The 20,453-nt window shown below is 41.3% G+C and overlaps 1 protein-coding gene and 1 pseudogene across 1 annotated transcript in view; both read right to left on the bottom strand.

Annotated features, from left to right (window-relative positions):
• CFAP54 (cilia and flagella associated protein 54) overlaps positions 1 to 20,453 on the bottom strand; it is a 249,121-nt gene that overhangs the window by 92,893 nt on the left and 135,775 nt on the right. The window contains exons 40-46 of the mRNA XM_028532627.2: positions 16,508 to 16,660; positions 14,020 to 14,214; positions 12,298 to 12,385; positions 11,803 to 12,012; positions 8,683 to 8,749; positions 6,386 to 6,568; positions 3,228 to 3,314 (exon numbers count right to left, since the gene is read on the bottom strand). Coding sequence (XP_028388428.1) covers positions 3,228 to 3,314; positions 6,386 to 6,568; positions 8,683 to 8,749; positions 11,803 to 12,012; positions 12,298 to 12,385; positions 14,020 to 14,214; positions 16,508 to 16,660 — 983 coding nt within the window. The remainder of the gene's footprint in view (positions 1 to 3,227; positions 3,315 to 6,385; positions 6,569 to 8,682; positions 8,750 to 11,802; positions 12,013 to 12,297; positions 12,386 to 14,019; positions 14,215 to 16,507; positions 16,661 to 20,453) is intronic.
• Positions 10,207 to 10,307, bottom strand: LOC114514238 (annotated as a pseudogene).

The raw sequence follows: 20,453 nt of genomic DNA, 5'->3' as shown, positions 1-20,453 counted from the left end.
CGAAAGAGTAATGGTGATGGTAGCGGGCATGTATTTTCAGGAATGGCCAACACTGTGAACACAAACAAGCCAGAAGAGGGGGAAAACCTACCCATAAATCAACCCTTCACTCACACAGACACAGAACTAATGATACTCTTTCCAGGAATGTTGGATATGATAAGGGTAAAAAAATCCTTCAAGATGTTGGCACTTTTGAAGTGAAGCCAGACCAGCTGATCGTAAAGCGGTCTTAAAGCTTTCCTTGAAAGACACTGGGGCACTTAGAAAATGAACAGTGTGACCTATTGCTCTCTGGCTTGTCAAAAAAGCAGCATTGTTTGCTATTTCCTGACCATAACTGTTCTCCCTTCCCACACACTGACCCCAATTTACCCCAGAAAGGTCGGGCCAACTCTGCTCACTAGGCTGTCACTCCTTTCCTCTGTGTGATGCACTGGCTGCCCGTCTTCACTGCTTCTGTTAAAGCCCCAGTTGGGTTTTTCGGGCCTACTATGCCAGTAAGAGCCTGCTTCCAGCTCACTCTGCTCCTGGTGCTGTTCCCAGATACATCTGACCACGTCCTTCTCCTGATCAAACTTCTATCATTAATTCCCCCTTCCAACTCACAGCTACAGAACGGAGTCTGCACTTCTTCACTAGCTTTTGAGCTACTCTGTACAAAAACCGTTGTCAAGTGGCCTGTCGAGTTAACAATCCAATAAAAAAGACAGTCACTTAAGCAAAAACTTGGTACTTTCAGTGCCTTTTTCCATCTCCTTCTGAAATGTTACTGACACTCATTGCAACCTTTCCATGCTTGCCTCTTATCACAGACAAAATAAAACCGTTAGCCCAATCTCCTCATTGCCCCTACTGCTCAGCCTCCACATTACGTCTCAGTTTGGAACTCAAGACTGGCCCCTGGTTGTGTCCACATCATGGACCCCTGGCTCTCTCATTTATCTTCTGCTCCAACCGCCCCACACAGAACCTCCCCTCTGGTCTAACGCAGCCACCCCTGCCCCCTAAGCGAGGGAATGCTTTCTCACTTCTCTATCTTCCACACTATCGTCTGCCAAGCATGTTCCCTCTTCCTCTCTCCTGCAAAGTTAGGTCTGTTCTTTTCAAGCCTAAATCTTACCTACTTTGTGAAAAACAGAGGCTCAAAGCCATTTTTCCTTCTTTCAAACTCCTAGAGACAGCGTTCCTCATACTCACTTGGAAATGATCAAATAGAAGGTGCCCACATTACTGTTCTGTGTTTATGCCCTGTCTCTCTTTCTTATTTTTGTGTCCCTATAAGCAAGGACCCTGGGGTTACATTTCTTTGATTAGAATTACAAATATGGGACTTTTATACAAGGGATACTCAATAAATGTTGTTTAGAGGTAAAGCAATAAATATTTACCAAGTGTCTTCTAGGTTAGCTCCTGTTAAACACCAAGGAAGGTGTGGACAGAAGGCACTTGATAAATGTCTACAGATTTTAAATTCAATTCAGTAATTAATTACTGAATATCAAGTATGTGAATTTATTACAAGACATTATACAGGACTAAAAGATGAATAAATACAGACCCTAGCATTCAAGAATTATGCAAGCTTGAAGAAAGCAGTTTTTTTTTTTAAGAGAGAAAAGTTGTATGTTTTTTTTTAGTGTTATTGAAATTCAAAAGCAGAACTTTTAAGAGTTTGGTAACTCAGAAATGGTAATCCAAAAATGACCGTGGCTGGTAATGAATTATTTATTCCCAAATGAAAATACATCATCTTAATAGTCAGCACTGACTTCCTCTTAGGGAAGTTACTTTATTTAGGAACAGAATGTGATGGACTATTTGGGTCTGAAAACATTGGCCTAAGGCCAGGGTCTGGATGTAGGGAACAGTTTAAATGGAATTCTAATTTCCCCTGCTTAGAAAACAGGGAAGATTTGGGAAGAAGGATAGAGGGCATTTCCAAAACAGGCGGAGGAGGGTTATGCCAATAGGCTGCGGGAGCCCACTCACTCCCAGTTGCAAGAGCTGACAGTGCACATCGAGCCCCAGTTCCACAGTCAGTAATGCCCACTTGGTAGGTTAAAGTGGGCTCTGGGGAGAGCACTTAACACCGCGGAAGTTTCAAGTGCTACGAATCAGAACTCGTGTTTTAGAGTGAGTTGTGAAACATGCACCACCACACGGCTCGTCGAGCTACAGGAGGGAAGGCAAAGCATGAGATGTTGGACAAGAAATATTTTAAGCTCAGAGGTGCCAAATATTCTATTTCATTTATTTGTCGTTTAGTTGTTTTTTTAATTTTCACAAGCTATTTTATTGATGTAACTGGTTTGTTTTCCCTCATCTTAAGATTTCCTGTGTTCTTAACTTTCAGTGAAGTCCAACATGGAAATAAATGCCGTGGGTAAATGTGTCGTGTGTGTGAATGTGTGTGTCTCTGTGTGTAATGTGGAACAGGGCCGTAATATTCCACATTAGAGGTGAGGATATGCAGAACAGGGAGCAAATGTGCTGAATTGTGAGGTGACCCGTGTACAACAATTTCAACAGAAGTAGGAGCAACCACAGATGACGGGGGAAAGGGGCAGAGAAAATGAGGTGCTAGAGGTTTCCACTCCACACGGGGTTCAAGCCAACTGCATGTGAATCTTGAAGGCAGAGAACCTCAGCTGATTCCTAGGTTCCACAGTTAACTCTAAATTAGGGCCTGTGTGTTTTGTCGCTCCAACTTTCTGCGCAATTAACAGTGTGATGAGTGCAAAGGGGAGGGAGTGGTTGGAGGTGGGAAAAGGTATAGAGGGGATACGTAGTAATGGAAAAAAATACAATAAAAATGTAAAAATAAAATAAAAATTTAAAAATTTTTTGAATTCTTGTATACCATAATATACATAAAGATCCTTGGGAAAAAAATTCACAGAAACTGCAGCAAATGGAATCATTAGTCCCCAATCCTTCAGTAAAGCAGCCTTTCAGAAGTGGTGATTCCCAGACCGACTGGTGTTGGGTGAACCTTGTTACCAGGTATAACTCCTCTTCACTTTACCAAAGCCCACGCATAAAATGATCTAAACCTATCTAACTGGCTCATTTTCACACTTTATTACAATGATAGGCAAGCCTTTTTAATATCAATATAGCCTATTATTACCAGCTTATTATTATGAGTATTAGAACAAAATTAATTCATGCCAATACCTTTAACAGTTCAAGAATATCAAATGTCTTAAAAATTTGGAACATACCTTGAGGATTCTTGCTTCTAGATTTCTGACCAGGTCTTGGCAAATTCCAGAAACAAAATATTGGTACAATGCAAGGAGAGGCAGAATCTACCAACAGAAAAACATTTTATCAAGTTAATAACCTAGTCATAAAATTTAGACAAATAATGTAGGAGATGTTACATAAAATTGTGATTTTTTTCCCACACTAGATTACACAGTTTGGAACCACTAAAAAAAAAAATGGTCTGCTAGCATACTCTTCCTAATTTTATCAGAACTTTAAAGTACTCTTGGGGACTTACAGTTCCGAGCAGATGCCACTTAGTACACAAACCTTAGGTTTCACATCTTTTTTAAAAATGGAAAAGCAAAAATGCAGTTAATTATCTTCCTTGAAAAATTAATTCAACATATATGTATAAATGACTGAAGTCTGTGGAAACATTCTAGCAAATGAGCTACCACACAAATACAAAATGTACAGCACAGGGACTCACGTCCATGTCCCCGACAGCTCCTACTTACTCATCTGAATGTCAGCTGCTATTTTTCTTCAATTAGAATGTCTCTATCAGAAAAATAATACCTCTATCACAATAAATCATGAGTTGGCCAAATGTCTGTTTAGTTTTATATGTAAAAGACACATTTTTCATTTTCACCAAGAACTTTATTGATTTGGATATTTTGAGTAGGTTGGCTATCTTCTACATGGTATAACTTTGATTGTTCTCAATTAATGTCTCAATTTGATCACTATCAATTTCAACTGATCTACCTGACTGTGGAGCATCCTCCACCAAGAAATCTCGACACGAAACTTCGCAAACCACTTTTGACACGTTCGATCAGTCACAGCACCTTCTCCACACACTGTACAAATTTTTTGCATGTTTCAGTTGCGTTTTTACCTTTCTTGAAATAATAAAGCATAATATGCTGAAAATGTTGCATATTTTCTTCCATTTTCAATATTAAAATGGCTACACAAAAATTCACCGATTTTGACTTTTTTAATGCACACTGATATGACAGCTGTTACAATACAATCTAATAAAATTGTTTCAAATGAAGTTAAAGAAAACTAAGAGCTACTAATGCCACTGTATGGGAAAAAACTGAACGAACTCTTGGGTCAACCCAATATTTATAACATGCCTAATATGTATCAGGTACTGTTGAGTAAGAAAGAAAAAAACGCCTAAAAAGGCACTGCCTTCACGGAACACAAAGTCTGCTCATTAAAACCCAAGCTTACTCCTCACATAATAGTTTTATTTTTCTAGAATTAACCCCAAAGTTCCACTCTTCTTGATATCTCACACACATAAATGAAGGCTTACAGACTATCAGTATTTCAGTTGACCTAGCCACTCACTGTGCGGCCAGAGACAGGTGTAGAGGGGACAGTTTTACCTAGACTTTAGAACAGCTGCTCCTGATCTCAACTCAAAACTGAAGGTCACAGTTCCTACAGCTGGGCCCTGCCCCACTAAAGGGAGATGGAGCAAGAAGGGCTGACATTCCCATTATCTAGCAGACTATTTCCCAGGATTCCACAGCAGTGGGTCCCCGGGCAAATTTTATATATGACAGCAGCTTCCTTAGCTACTGGGTTTTTTTCTGGACAGTAGTAGTATAATATAAGATAGACTGTTTATATCCTGCAAGTTCAGCTAAGAAGACTCTGTCAGCCAATTGGCAGCTGCTAATAGCAACAGTTTTAAAAAGGATTAGAAGTGATCATACATGTTTCAAACATTATGCATTTTTCTACAATTATGTACTACAAATGTAACAGAATACCTTTTTTTCTACAATTAATGCAGCATAAAACAATGAGTTGGCTATTACCTTTGAGATGTTCTTTTGTTTAGTGAGAAATAAAAACACCAGTTTATTGCTGCCAATTGCTCTATTATTCAGAAAAATGTTCTCAATTTCTTAAGCTTCAGAGGAAAAAAAAAGTCTCATTTCTTGTCCAGTGCAGTCATATGTATTATATATGAATACGACTAGGCAGCTAAAGGTTGCCCAGGGGATAGAACTATTTTCCTTTTTTTATTTTCTAAATCCAGAAATGAATCCCCTTAACAATGAAAAGAGCAACATTTTGGTTTTTTTTCCTAATAAACAATTTCCTGCCAAATCTGCCAAGTGTTAAAAGCATTTATCAAGCTCTACACTTTAACACATGGTTTTATAATTTAACAACTCATATCAGGGAGAAATAAATTTTTGCAATATAAGGACAGAGAGTGAATTTAGCACACAAGACTAGAAAACAATATATAAGAAAAGAAAGTAGGTATGAAAATTATGAAGGGAAAGAAGCAGAGAGACAGAACAGATATTAGGAAGCAAACAGGGAAATAAGAGATATAAAAGTAGAGGAAATAGCATATGGGAGGAAAATATAAAATGACCAAAAGTTAGACCATACCAACTTGTTTTAAAAAACGCAAACAACTTCAAATTTATGATTCATATATTGTGGTTCATTTACACAAGGGGAAAAAAAGAGTTGTACTGGAATTTTTTAATTTCCTGGGACATTAAGAAGTGTCTGTCTTTTACTTAGGATGCACCCTTAACAGAGAGAAGACGAGACGTAAAGATAAATTTTTTCAATAAACAGTCTCATAATTTTGTTATTGATATGACCTGCATGACAATTCAGAGAGTGACATGTGCACTAGATTCCTCTGTTTGGGGCCAGTAAAGCATTCTAATGAATTTCACCAAATGCCTGAAGAAAAAAAGGTAAAATAGAGTAAAAATAGGGCCAGATCAAAGAGACACTGTTTTGAATCCAAAATGCGATGTAAACAATGATATCAGCTCTGGCTAGTGTGGCTCAGTGGATTGAGCACTGGCCTGCTCAATCCAAAGGGTTGCTGGTTCGATTCCCAGTCAGGGCACATGCCTAGGCTGCAGGCCAGATCCCTAGTAAGGGGCGTGCAACTGGCAATGACACGTTGATGTTTCTCTCCCTCCCTTTCTCTAAAAATAATTAAATAAAATCTTTTAAAAAACAATGATATCAAGAAATCTTAATATATTTTTATTTTGAAGTACAGGTAAGAATCTTGAATATAGAGTTAAAAGTTAAAACAAGAACTGACAAAACACAAACAAATTTTGAAAAGTATTCATTGATTTTACCAATTACTTACTATTATATTTTGCTCAGCAAAGTGCAGTTCGCGTATAACATAATAAAGACTTGCAACTACAGAGCAGATATCGGCCCTGTGTACGTCCGAGAAGAGCGAGATGCCTGGCAGAAGCTGAGTGATTTCGTACTGAGCATAGCAACGTTCAGCTTTGGGGTGTGGAAGCGTGGTTCTAAGCAAACCCTGAAAATGGAAAAAGGTGAAACAAAGAGCTATATATTGCATTTGCAATAATGATCCAGAAAGGTAAGTACGTATAGTACTTCCTAAAGTGCTTAGCACATGCCTAGCACACTCTACCCTGTAATAAACAGTACTTATCATCGTATATCATTGTCATAGGTTCTGAATGTTCTTATCACTCAAGATGCGCCTTTTAAATTCCATGGTAAGTAGATAATTATTTTCAGGAGAAATTATCATTATAATAAGTTATCTGTTGAGGATCAATTTTGTGTTGGATACTATTGGTAAATTGTTTAGTAAATGCTATCTCATTTAATCCTCTTTTAACTGACCCATACAAGGATTATTATCTCACCAATGATATAACTGAGGTTTAAACAACTTATCCAAGGTCACGCAGCTAATGGTGGCAGAGAGGAGATACAAAGGTCATATCTATTTAGCTAAAAAACTTAACATTTTTCCATTCTATCAACCTATAAGTAGAGAAGATAACAACTTATTTCAGAAGTATAAATCAAAAAGACATAATTCTGAATCTTAAGTGAATTAATTGAAAAAGTGACTATTTTAATTTGACCAATATTTCTTAAGTAATTTATATGACCAACATTGTACTAGATGTTGGGAAACAAGATGAACACACAAAAATCAAATTTTACATTTTGAAGAGCTTCATATGCTATTGTAAAAATTAAAATTCCTTGATGATAAATGCATTTAAAATTATTTTAATGTGACATCAGAAAGAATTTCATCAGGTTGCTCACTAAAGTTATAAGGTACCTTACTCTAAAATGCTAAGCGGTTGTTTAAATTTTTTGTTTTACAAATTTGCTTTAAAACCATAAAAAGAATTAACAGTTTTTAAAAATAAATCCCACCACCTAATTTTTATTTTAGGTGAAGAATTACTAAGAAACTATGTCCACTTTAAGCAAAAAGTGACGCATACACTTTTAAAGTACAGGTGACCCTTGAATAACATGGGCTTGAACTATGCAGGTCGACTTACACACAGTTTCTTTTTTTCATTAATACCTGTGCTGTTTTTGATCTGCAGCTGGGACTCTGCAGATGTAGAGGGCTGACTATGTGCATTGATTTCTGCCATTTTAATAGTGAACTTGCCCATCTATAGATTTTACTATCTGTGGGGGATCCTGGAAACAACCCCCCATGGATACCAAGGGGTAACCAAGTTTTGGAGAAGTGAAAATTACATGTACATTCTCAACTGTGTGGGGGTCAGCATGCCCTCAACCCTCTTGCTGTTCGAAGGTCAACTGTTAGAGAGTCATGTTTCTAAAACATGATCTGCCTTATTTTCAAGAACAGGGAGTGCAGTATGTGGAGGATGCAATATGCAGAGTCAGAATCGGATTATTGTTCACTTGACACCCTTGCCTCTTTCCCTCTTCCCTTTGAAGTTCAGGCAAGAGGTGAACGGAATATAAGAAAAATGAAGAGTCTGGCTTTATATTCAGAGAAACATTTCCCGAAGATCTTATCTACCCAGATTTCCTAAGATATCAGACCCTTCTCATACACAGAACGAGGGTGTCCACACTTTAAAGCAAACGGAACCTTTAGAACATTGCCAAGCCTCTGGTGAGATTCCTGAGTTGAAAAATGTCTTGTATTTCAGATAAAAGCTCCTTTCTTCCTCAGTAAAGTCAAACCCAAATCCTAAGAGTCTACATATTTCTGTAGTCTTCCAATTGTTTCTTGTTTTCACTCCATAGTATATGTTATATCACGCAATCAAGCAAAACTTGATTCAGAGATGAGGTAACCTAAGGGAACCACCCGGAGTCACAGGGACTGACTTCGCTGCTCACCAGCAACACGATCTTACTAACGGCAGGTGACTCAGTTTCCTCATTTATAAAACTCTTTCTTATGTTTTCTCAAGGAGAAAACCGACCCTGCTGGATACTAAAGGTGAAGGTGCCAGATGGGGTTCCGCCAGGGAAGGAAAGATGGGCTTCTGACACCTCATGGACGTTCATGCTATTTTCCCACCCGTATGGTTTATAAATGTGATGAACACTGCACTTGACTGACGGGACTGCTCGTGCTACTGCAAGAGGGTAAATGCAAAGCCTTACCTGAAAGAGTAACGCAGACAAAATGCAGCAGTCGGATCTCTTCGCAACGTCCAGTTCCTTGATGAATCTGAACAAGTATAAGAAAAAAAAACTGATTCATAGACAATTTTTCAAAAGTATTTTTATATAAACACATCTCTAATACTCACAGACTTGCCAAATTAAAGTGGTCTTTGTTATTCTAAAAGTGCTACATGCTCCATAAGATCTAGAACAATGAGAAATGTTAAAAATAAAATAAAACAATCGCCTGTGATCCTACCATCTAAACATGTCTAGTAGTAGTAACCTTTTGGCCAATTTCCTTCTAGACGTTTTCCTAGTTGTACACACACACATTAAGACTAGAATTATGCAATATGTATTACTTTATAAACAGCTGTTCCATTCATGGATATAATGAATTACATCATTACTCTATAGAATTTAAATATTTTTATCATGTGAACACACCATAACATAAAAGTGTTCATCACCATTTTGATTTTCCCAATGCTGAGGTCAGCACTGTTGTACCTACACCTTTGAGCACTTGTCGTATTGGTTCTACTGCATAAATCCTTAGAGGTGGATTTTTTGGAGAAAAGGAGGTGTACGGTTTTAAATTTGTAAAGAGTATGGTTAAATAACTCCCCCCCCCCAAAGATTAAAACACTGTGTTTTCTAAGTATATTATGGACACATTGATGCTATTAAGTCTCTCCACCAAAGATAATGTGATGTCCCTGAATTTACTGTCTGATTTTAAGTCTGTTAGAAGACTTTGAGTTTCTTTTCATGTGGGTCTTGAAATTCACATCTAAAGCTATGAACCATATTACCTTCTTCTAAATCGTCTTTCGATAAAACCAGTTCGTTCGCTTAACTATGTTAACTACATTGATTGTCAATCTGAGTTCAGCTTCTCGACGTGAGTATGCAAGTGTTCTGCCCTTCTGAACAGTGGGGAGACGAGTTCCTTCCACTCAGGGAATCTCTGAGAATAGCCAAGCTCCCTGTGGTGTCATAAATCCTGTGGACGTCAGACTTCCAGCGGGATAGCCAGGAAATGACTTCCTGTTGGCTGAAAATCAGCAGATACTAGCCTCGGAGGCTGGGGGCAGCTGAGGGGCCCAGAGGCGGGAATGCTGGAGCAGCTCTTTCTCCAGCTGTGAGCCGGCCTCAGCTCTCCCGTTCTCTGCTGCCGGGCTCTGCTCAGTCACAGCCCAGGCTTGTGTGGGGACTGTGTGTGCGTGCGCGTGCGTGTCCCCCTGGAGGGCGAGACAATCAAACGTGACAAACTTAAAAACTATATATTTTTACTGTTGGATATTTATAGGTAATTTCTTTCTTCCCTTGCCCAAGGATGCTAATTTTCTGAAAACAATGTGATTATTAACTAATTATTTTTTTTTAAATTTGCTCTCTAGCTCAAAATACTATGGCAGGTTTTTGCCCACCACTCCACACCCCAGGTAAGCTATAAATATGACAACCGGGGAGGCGAAGGCAGCCTGTACCTCCACCCCTCCGCACTTTATATTTTTAAATATGAAACACATCACGAATCTGTGCCGTCCTCGCACAGGCCACGCTAATCCGCTCTGTGTCGTTCCAATTTTAGCCTAAGCCCTGCTGAAGTGAGCACTGCCCCCACCATGCTTTTGAAATCTCTCACATGCATCAAACATTTATATCTTAAACAAATATTTAAGATATCCGTGAGTGTTATTCGGGTGTAGGCACTGTGTGTGACAGGTTTTCATGCAGGTCATGTGTGATAGGCTGAATAACAGGCCCTGCCACCTAAGACATCCACGTCCTGGTTCCCAAAACCTATGAACATGTGACCTGATATGACAAAAGTAATTTTGAAAGCCTTTGCCAATGTGAGTACATTAAGGACCACAGGATAAAGTTATCCTGGATTACTTAAATTTGTTCAATGTAATTGCAGTGGTCCTTCTAAGAAAAAGGCAGGAAGGTAAGAAGAGATCTGAGGTTGGGAACAGAGGTGAGAGAGAGACAGACAGACAGACAGAGACAGAGACAGAGACAGAGACAAAGAGTGTGTGCCTAGAAAGTAGGAGACTGTCAGTCCTGAAGACAGCAGATGAGCATGGGCCAAGGAATGCCAGCAGCCTCTAGAAGCTAGAAAAGACAAGGAAACAGATTCTCCCGTAGAGCCTGCATTGGGACCACAGACCTGCCAACGCATTGATTTTGAGGCTTCAGCCCTCCCTGAGTGTAAGATAATAAATCTGTGTTGTTTTAAGCCGCAGTGGGAAATTAACACCTTATGTGTTATGGACTAAGTTGCATGTCCTTCCCCACACCCATTTCACATTCAAGTCCTAACCCCCAGTACCTCAGAACGTGACTACACTTGGAGACAGGTCCTTAAAGAGGTGATTAAGTTAGAAAGGGGTTATCAGGGTGGGCCATGACCTGGTATGACTGGTGTCCCCACAGGAAGAGGAGACGAGGACACAGACACATGCAGGAAGACAACCATCTGGAGAGGTGAAGGGAGAGACCTGGAAGGAAGCCAACCCTGCCAACACCTTGAACTCAGACTTTTAGCCTCCAGCATTGTGAGAAATATGTTTCTGTTGTTCCTGCCACCCAGTCTGTGGCAATTTGCCCTGACAAACTACTGCAGTGTGTCGCGTGGCTCTTACCACCAAGGTCTGAAGATGATGACACCAAGGCTCAGAGAAGACGAGCAACTTGCCAAGGTCACAGAGCACATAGGAAGCTCTTGAATCAGGCCCAAGTGGGCCTGCCTCCACACTGCTCTTCTTGCTCCCACAACAAATGTGCATTCACTCATTCATTCATTCCTTCAACACGTAGTCACTTAATGCCAACTCCATGCAAGGCTTTCAGGGTATATCCAAGCAAAGCAAAGGCCTGTGCCCACGTGACACTCACATTTCAGAGGTGGGAGGTATAATGAGGAGAGGAGAGCACCATAAACAATGAACATCACAAATAAGTAGATGGAATGAGCCTCTATGTCGTGGACACAGGTGCGAGAATCCAGTGTGTGTGAGGCATGGCTCTCCATGCGGCGCAGGTGGGCACCCCACAAAGGGAAGCTGTTAGCTACTGTGCAGGTCATCCCAACATCACACTCACTGGGCTATCTTTGCTGCTATGACCGCTCCTTGCAAACAGCCCCAAATGCCAACTCTGGACAGAAAGTCCTCACTGTAGTCCTTGTAACCCGGGGGTGAAGAGCTGTCGGTGGCGCTGGTGAGCGAGGTGCCGAACTCTTTCCACGTACGCAGCACATCTTCCTTTCGGAATATGTCATCAAGCGCTTGACACCAACACTTAAAAGCAGCCCTGGAACGGAAACAAAGCTTCAGGCCGTCCATTCTCGGAGACCCACGTCATCAGATCTTTCCAAAAGGGAAAGTGAATGCATTGAAGAAATATTTTAATTAAAATCTATACCACTTGTGTACTGTGTATGTGTAACCATTTCTCTCAGGTAGCATTTGATGAATAATAGCAATGTAATATTATGGAAGAAATAGAAATTATAAAAGACAACATTTTTCACAGTAATTAAAAAAATTTTTTCAAATAAAGCTTTCCCTCCTTTAGTAGACTCCTAAAAAATTCTACCTTTTCTTTCCTGCGAAGACAAGAAGACTTCCAAGTTGATGCAACGCCTGAACTTTAAGACTTCTTTGATTGCTGGCTTGGAGAACATCTGTATTTTAATCAAGTAAAAAAACGAATATCAGTTCCTGAAAAATATTTCCTTTATATTTGCAAAAATATTTTAAGCTGCACTATTCCTTCACTGTGTACATAAGCAAACTGCAACCTTCTAGTGCCTTCAAATGCGGCACATTATATACACAGAAAGACAGTAAGCGATGTTCTGTTTGAACACGGTGGAGTGGGAGGCTGGGTCCAGCAAGAGGCACAGAGCATGGAGAAAATGAAACAAGAGTCAGGTTGGTAGAAATGGTTGAGAAGAGAAACGCAGAAAAGGCATGCAAGGTAGACAGGGCTGGGTCTATCTGGCGAAGCTGTGTGGCTGGAGCGTGGTTTTCTGGGGAGGGTGAAGAAGGAGGCTGTGATAACATCAGAAGCATCTGGATGTCTTGTGGCAAAATGTGGTCATTACTCGACAGCACTTGGGAAGCCTTGAAGGGCTTGTTTCTGAGTGGGGGATGTGACAACATTATAGCATATCAGACACTTCCTTTTACTCAAATGCAAAAATAAAACCCAAACAAATCTTTCACATCACATCATGAATTTGAGGGTGGGGGTTCAGGGCTTCTGACAAATGCATGCATTCAATCAAGGACGTGTAGCCAAAATATCCAACAGACACGGCAGTGATTTCTAATGAAATCTGTTCTGTCCTCTAGAGGTATTTTAGAATCTTAGGAAGGGTTTTGTTAGTTGTCACAATGGGGCACCTGGTGTTTTGTGGGGGAAGACAAGAGGCAGTGGGTCGTCTTTTCCCACGGTGAAGGGAAAGGTGAGAAACTTGTGTACACATTTTAATAAGGGTACATTTGCCTGTTTTCAAAATGTTCTCAATTTGTCAGAAATGCAACCACGCTCTTTTTTTATCCAGAACTTTACCTACATTTACTTGCTATTTTAGAAAACTATGCCACCAAAAGTGGCAGTGCTGATGCTACGTGTCACCAGCACAAGCAACGGAGCCGCGCTGCACCCGCCGCTGTGACAGGCGTGGTGGTCCCAACACGCTTCGCTGGCCTGCTGCTGCTGGAGCCTCACACACCAACAGCAGGGTCTTTTATTATGAAGCAACTGATTTGTCCCATGTTTTATGTTTACAGCTTCACATTGAGTTGGGGGGGGTAAATAATTATGTAGAAAGAATATAGCAAATACAAACTGTATTCCAGAGAGTAAAGGGGGATTACACAATGTCTGCTACAGAAAAGGGAGGTGTTGGGTCCACAACACGGGTTGGGGTTGAGTACGTACTGCTGACTGCGTAAAAGCCAAACCAAGTGGAAAGACAAAGAAAACGAAATCAGCTGGAGCAGAGCAAAAGCACTCGCTGTGGCCACATCCTGACAGACAGTTCACAGGTTCGGTTAAAGGGGGATGGGTGGAGGATGGCCTCGGACCTCGAGATGGGGCAGGCAGGCTCGGGGGAAGTGGGGGAGGGGCGGCGCTGGAAGCATCTCGTCCCAACACTGCCCTGCCAGTGCCTGCAAGGGCGCAAGGAACAGAATCTATTTCAGGCTCTTTCATCCTATTTTTAAATATAGCACTTCGGGACCAAATGTAATCTCCAACATCAATGCAGGTGATCACACTGAAAATAGATACAAAATGAATAAATCTTACCAATAGTTTTGTAAAACGAAGAAATTACGAGCCCGAGCTGTGAATAGGGAAGTTTGCTCTTCTCCACCGAACTAAAAACTCTGAAGTGCTCCTGAGAAAGGTCGGGAGGGGTTGGCATGTGCATCTCTTCCGTCCCCAGGCAGAACTCCACCTTTCCGGGGGTCAGTTTTGAAATGTTTGCTCCTCCTTTGACTCCTATTCATGAAAAAAAAAAATAACAAAGAAATTTAAAGTGGAAAAAAGGAGGGAAGTTGATGAAGACAAAAGGTAGTAGAAATGGAAAGGGAGAGGAACGGAAATACTTTGCGTGTAGCTGAGACTCACCTGCAGCTTGGGGAACTTTGTTTCCTTACACTTAGTATCTGGAATCATTTCGGAGGAGCACAGGCGGGTGTGGATGGGCTCTGTGCTCGTCCCGTCACAGGCTGCCGGAATGGGAATGCTGAGATGACGCATTGCTACTCCCGGGGTTTGGTGGCAGTTACACCAACTGGGTTTACCCTTCTTCTTCTTCTTCTTTTTTTTCCCTTGTATCATTATTTATTAATTATTGTATTATTTTCCATATGAACAACTATAAACCTACTTTTACCCACCCCTGTGTTTTTGTGTGTGTATATATATCCACACACAGAGCACATATATGTATAGATGTCTATATGTGTGTGCATATTTATAGCATATGTATACACAAGTATGATATATAATGTCATATACACACATGTATATACGTGTGTGTTATATGTGTGTATACATATGACTTAAAGAGCTTCCAAGAGGAAGACGTTAGTTTGCCTCTGAGGCAGAGACGTCTGCCCCACTCAGGTAGCTCTGACCTGAGCGGGGAGGGAATGGGAAAGTGCTGTCTCTTTGTAAGATCGGAGAGCACACAGAAAAAAGGGGGTAAATATTCTAGGGGGGGAGCAGTAGAAAGCTGCGGAGAGAGCGAAGGACTGGGAGGGACTGCTGGGAATAGTCTGGCGTATGTGCTGCCGAGTGGCTCGTCTCCTGGTGACCCCACGCGTGAGTGACGCCCGCCGTGTCCTGTCCTCAGTAGCCCAGCCTGGCTCCTGTAGACTCATGGTGTCTCTTATGGAGTCAGTCTGTCTCATATTTGGCCTCCTCTTTTCCTTGTCTTCTATTTTTCCTGGCATTGTTGCCTTTTCCAAAGAACCTGGCCTGCTCATAATGTGCTCAAGGTAGAACACCTTTTTATTTGGTACCTCCAGCAATGTTTCAGACTTAATTTACCTTAGGGCCCTCTTATTTGTCTTCCTGGGGTTCCGGGTATCCATGGAGCTCCCCCCAACCTCTATTTCAAATGAGTGTTTGACTTATATTTCAATATTTCAAATGAATATTTTGGTACCAAGTGAGATTAAGAGTGAGTTGCTGTAAACCATTGTCAGGAATCTCATTTTCTTTTCTTATTCATGCCCTTACTCATTGCCAATGTATGCTATTATTGAAGGGACTTTAAACATGATGTGGAGAGCTCATTTAATGTAATGCGAGTCTGTGGACAACACAACCAAAAACTGTGGATGCACATCGTAACTTGTTGCAGGGGCAGCACCAACAAAAACATACGTCCATCTACACATATATACAAACATAAATAAAACTTTGGTCAGTGGTTGTAAAAAAAACATTGGTCAGGTTTCTAAAAGATCAGATCAGTCGATATTAGCATCTTAAGTATAAGTTTAAATCTATTTTAATGACTTTAAAATATAATTATTGATTATTTTAAGTTTGCTCTTTATTTTTAATATTCTAATAAATCTGAACACTAAGAATCATAAACATAAATTAGCATTTTAAAAATTTTTAAATAACCTAAATATAGATAAATTTGACTATATTCTCTGTAAGGTCACCACTTAATCACTCAAAGCCCTGCTTTCACTGTGCTCACAGATCAGTAGATGCTGAGAGGGGAGAAATACAAAAAAGGTAATGTAACCAATGATAGCAAATGAACACCTTGTTTTAGGCTAAAAAAACCCTCTTAAGATAAAAATCTATGTTATTAACCAGAAATCTTATTGATGCTTATATTAAAACACATCCATTTCTTTGACACTGATAAAGTAGTGTTTTGGTAAAAGGTTCTAGTTAATTCAGTATGAATTGATTCATCTACTTATGAAAATTAAACAAGACTAGCATCATACTTGCAAAGAAAATAGTAAGAACATACATGAACAAAGTCAAAAAACTAACAAATACTGTATTCGTATCTACTCTGCACAGGGAGTATGGCAGTTCCACAGAAGGCACAGAGGCAGATGAGTGAGACTGTGCCTCAGCTGGAATCCAGCAAGAGAGAGATGATGTGACCCACTGGGCAAGGAGAAAGCAAAAGGCAGCAGTGAGTGGGCTTGTCAGCAGGGCAAGGAGGCACCTCTGGCAGAATACGGCAAGTCTACGGGGTGCCCCCACCCACCTAAATAAGGACTCAGGCTTACAGAGCAAGAATTTTTACCTTGTGTCTGTGCAAGAAATAATGAAAGCAACTTTCTGCTGTGTCGGATTGCTCTGTTGTGATATTTGGATTTTTCCAAAGTCTCTCTAAAACATCTCAGAGTGTCTGTCACGTCCACGGGCACACAGATGAGCTCTTTGGCTTGGCTGTACTCTGAAAGGAAAAGGAAGAGTAAGGCTAGAGGGATACAATGCCGCAGCGAGCCAACCAGCAGCAAAAAACTCTAATTCAGAGAATTTCTTGGTCGCAAACTAAAGCTGCTAAATTCAAAGCCCCCAGATATGAAGCAGGTATTTCAACATTCAGATCATTTTTTGGTGTATTTGAAAGTTCTTTTTTTAAATAAAAAAAAAGAGAAAACTTAGAAAACTTTTGGTTCTTATGAAATGCAAAAAAAAACTTTAGATCTTGCCAATTTTCCTTATGAAGCCTCCTACTTTATTCTTGCTGAACATAAAAGATAAAATAATTTCCTCCTTTTCAGCAGCCTCTTCAAAGCAGGGGTGCCTTGGGAAAGAGAAGAAAGGAGGAAACAGAAAAGCCAGGAAGATGGGCAACCCCCGTCTTAAGAGAAGGAAAAGATGGTTTCTAACATTGGAGGGCGCAGAGGAAAGGGAGGTGGTGTCGTGCGTATGAAACTAACAAACAGTCCTGAACAAGTGGCCGAGGAAGAGAGTTGCTGCGAGGTCTCTGGAGAGGACGTGACAGCCCAAGAGTCAGGCTGCAGGTCTGCAGCTGACAGCATGAAGCAGGCACACAAAAACAAGAAATACAGGCTCCAGATGGAACGAAAGAATTTCCTTCTCCAACAAGTTGAACAGGTCGAATACCCCCTGCAAAACCTGAGGTCTTGATAGTACAGCAACTTTTAGGGAACTGAGCTACCAGAGCTTAAGAGGCAAGACCTTTGCCCTTAAGAGTTTACAGCCTAGCGGAAGAGATGCAGCATTCTGCCGCCGGCATATTCAAGTCATACGTGCAGAGGGTGCTCAAGGCCAACAGGAGGAAAAGATACAGAGATCAGAGTAGGGAGGACTGGATGAGCTAGAAAGACCTCCTGGGAGAAAAAGTATGCCAGCTGTGTCTTAAGGGATAGGAAAGGTTTGATGAAGAAGAAAAAGGCAAGGGGTTTTAGATTATTAGAATAAGAATGGCTGAAGTTGACTGAGCTGAGCACTTACACCATCTCAGGGACTATTGTAAATAAATTAGTCGCACTGAACCCTAGAAGCAACTGTAAGAGGCAGGTACCAGCTATACCCTCATTTTGCAGATGAGGAAAAGAAGGCATGGAGAAGTCCGATAGCTTCCCTCAGTCACAGAACTGGTTTGTGCAAGAAGTACGGCAGCAGCCGTGAGGGTGGCAACTCGGGCACAGTGAGATGACACGGCCAGTCCTGCTGAACTAAGACGGCTTATTCAGCCAGGGGCTGAGGCCCTCTTTCATGGGTTGCTGAGCAAGGGTTTTGAGTAGGACTCTGACAGAAAGAAAGTGGTGTTTTAGGAAGAGTTAGCCAACAGCTGTGGGCATGCCTGACTTTAACAGAAGGCGGCGGGTGGCAGAGAGACTGACAACATTGAGTCATTTGATCCTGACTAAGGTAGTACAATGGAAACTAGGGAGGGACATTGGGAAGTTTCCACTGTTGAAGCAACAGGAGGACGGTTAATTAGCCATATGGAGGAAAAAAAGAAAAGGGGATGGGAAGTGACTATCCCCCATTCTTTCAAGGCCAATGACCTTGTTTCCTACTGCACTTGAAAAGAACTGAAGCAAGCTAAAGGGCTTTCCCATAAGCCACCACCAGCATACCCGCCCAGCCCCCAGTGCCCTTGCCCATCGACAACTCAAGGGCATCAGGGCATCACACCAGTGGTTCTCCTTCCTCCGAATCAACAATTTTTCCCCTTTTTACAGAATCTTTCCCAGCAGCACATTTTACTGTCTTCCCCTACCTTTCAAAAATTTAAAAATTTTACGTTCATTGCAGCATTATTTACAATGGACAAGAGAGAAACAACTGAGGTGTCAGCTGACAAATGAATGGAGAAAGAAAATGTGGTGTATGTAATGAGATCAAAAAGAAGGAAATCCTGCATTGGTGACCACATGGATGGGCCTTGAGGGCCTCATGCTAAGTGAAATAAGTCAGACAGGGAAAGGCAAATACTGCATTACCTCACATGTGGAATCTAAATAAACCAGAGCATTGATACAAGACATAGAATGGATCAGTGGTGGCCAGAGGTGAGGTAGGGATGGGCAAAATGGGTGAAGAGGGTCCAGGGGTAAAACTTCCAGTTACAAGATAAGTAACTTCTGGGCTATAATGTACAGCATGGTGACTATATTTAAATTTCTTTTTAAAAAGAAAAAAAAATAATTTAAAAATATAAAAAAAACCTTTCTCTTGACCCTACTTTCCTCTCAAGGTACTATCTTATTTCTCTACTCCATTTTACAACAAAACTCCTCAAAAAATTCTGTATTCATTATTTCCCATTCTCTCTTGAACCCACTAAAACTCGCACTCCCCCCACCCACATCACGCCACCCCCAGCATCTTCAGGTGGCTAAATGTGATGTTCAACTTCGAGACTGTACCTCACTCCAATTCTCAGCAGCACTAGACTCAGGGAGTAATTCCGTCCTCTGAATGCGGCCTTTACTTGGCCTACAGGTCCTTTCCCAGCTTCGCTGGACACTCCCCAGTCCTCTTTGCTATGCGTCCTCATCAACCCGACCTCTTAATCCTGGGAAACCTCAGGGTTCTACTCTTAGACTGCCTCTCTTTTCTTAATTTATACTCACCCCCTGGATAATCTCATCTCATTTGATGACTTTAATATCACCCACATGCTAGTGGCTCCCAAATTTCTATCTTTGGTCCCAATTCCCTTGAAGTCCAAACTCATTGATCCAATGATCTACTCTGCCGCACATTCAACAGACATCTCAAATTTAACAGGTCCCCCTGCTAATTTCCTGATCTTTTCCTCCTAAACCAGCTCCTCCAGTAGGTCTTTCCCTATCTCAGGCCAAACACGAGAGTCATCCTTGACTTCTCTTCTTCTCTCATGCTCCAAATCAAATTCACAGCAAGTCCTACAGGGTCCCTCTTCAGAAAATATCCAGAATGCCACTGTATCTCACCAGCTATACCCTCCACTATCACCTCCACTATGTTCCAAGACCTCATCATCTTTTAAATTACTGCAATTGCCCTGGTAACCAGGCTCCCTGTCTCCACTCTCAACATAGCAACCAGGGGACTCCTTTTAAAGTGTGAGTCATCTCATGTCACTCCTTTGCCCAAGACCTTCCATTGGCTTACCCATCACCTAGAACGAACACCGAAGCCCCAAAAGTGACTTGTAAGGCTGAACGTGAGCTGGCTCCCCATGACTGCTCTGACACCTTCCCTTATATTCTCGCCCCTCTCCCTCCCACCCTAGACATGCTCCTACAAGCTCCACTGAGCCAAGCCTGATCAGTATCTCTGCCCTTTCAGGCCAGATTCTCCCCTAACCTGAGAGCACTCAAGAAAAAAATTTGCTAGGTATCACTGGTCGTGGGAAGGAAGACACTTTATTCTGACTCATTGTGACAGCATGGTCATTTTTAAATGAGCCTTCATACTAATTGTAGATTTCACCTTAAGTCATTATCATGCAAATCGTGGCATCCTGCTTAGAGCTCTTATAAGACTCCAGGACCTCAAGAGTGATATTTTGGCCCACACTTTTGGGCTTACTAGGCAGACTTTTAGGATGTTGCATTTTTTCCAGTGTTCTGAACTTGATCATTAGCATGTTTGTAAGCATGGTGGGTCTTGTGCGTGTCACCATGACGTGTCTGCAAGATGGCAGCCACTCTGCCTGGCCATCCTGCTCCCTCAGTTCGCGTCTCCTCTAAGCTCGCAGGGTCCTGTGTGATCTTGACAAG

Source organism: Phyllostomus discolor, chromosome 2, assembly GCF_004126475.2.
Source record: "Phyllostomus discolor isolate MPI-MPIP mPhyDis1 chromosome 2, mPhyDis1.pri.v3, whole genome shotgun sequence".
Classification (NCBI taxonomy): Eukaryota; Metazoa; Chordata; class Mammalia; order Chiroptera; family Phyllostomidae; genus Phyllostomus; species Phyllostomus discolor.
This window is presented reverse-complemented; position numbering and strand designations above follow the sequence as displayed.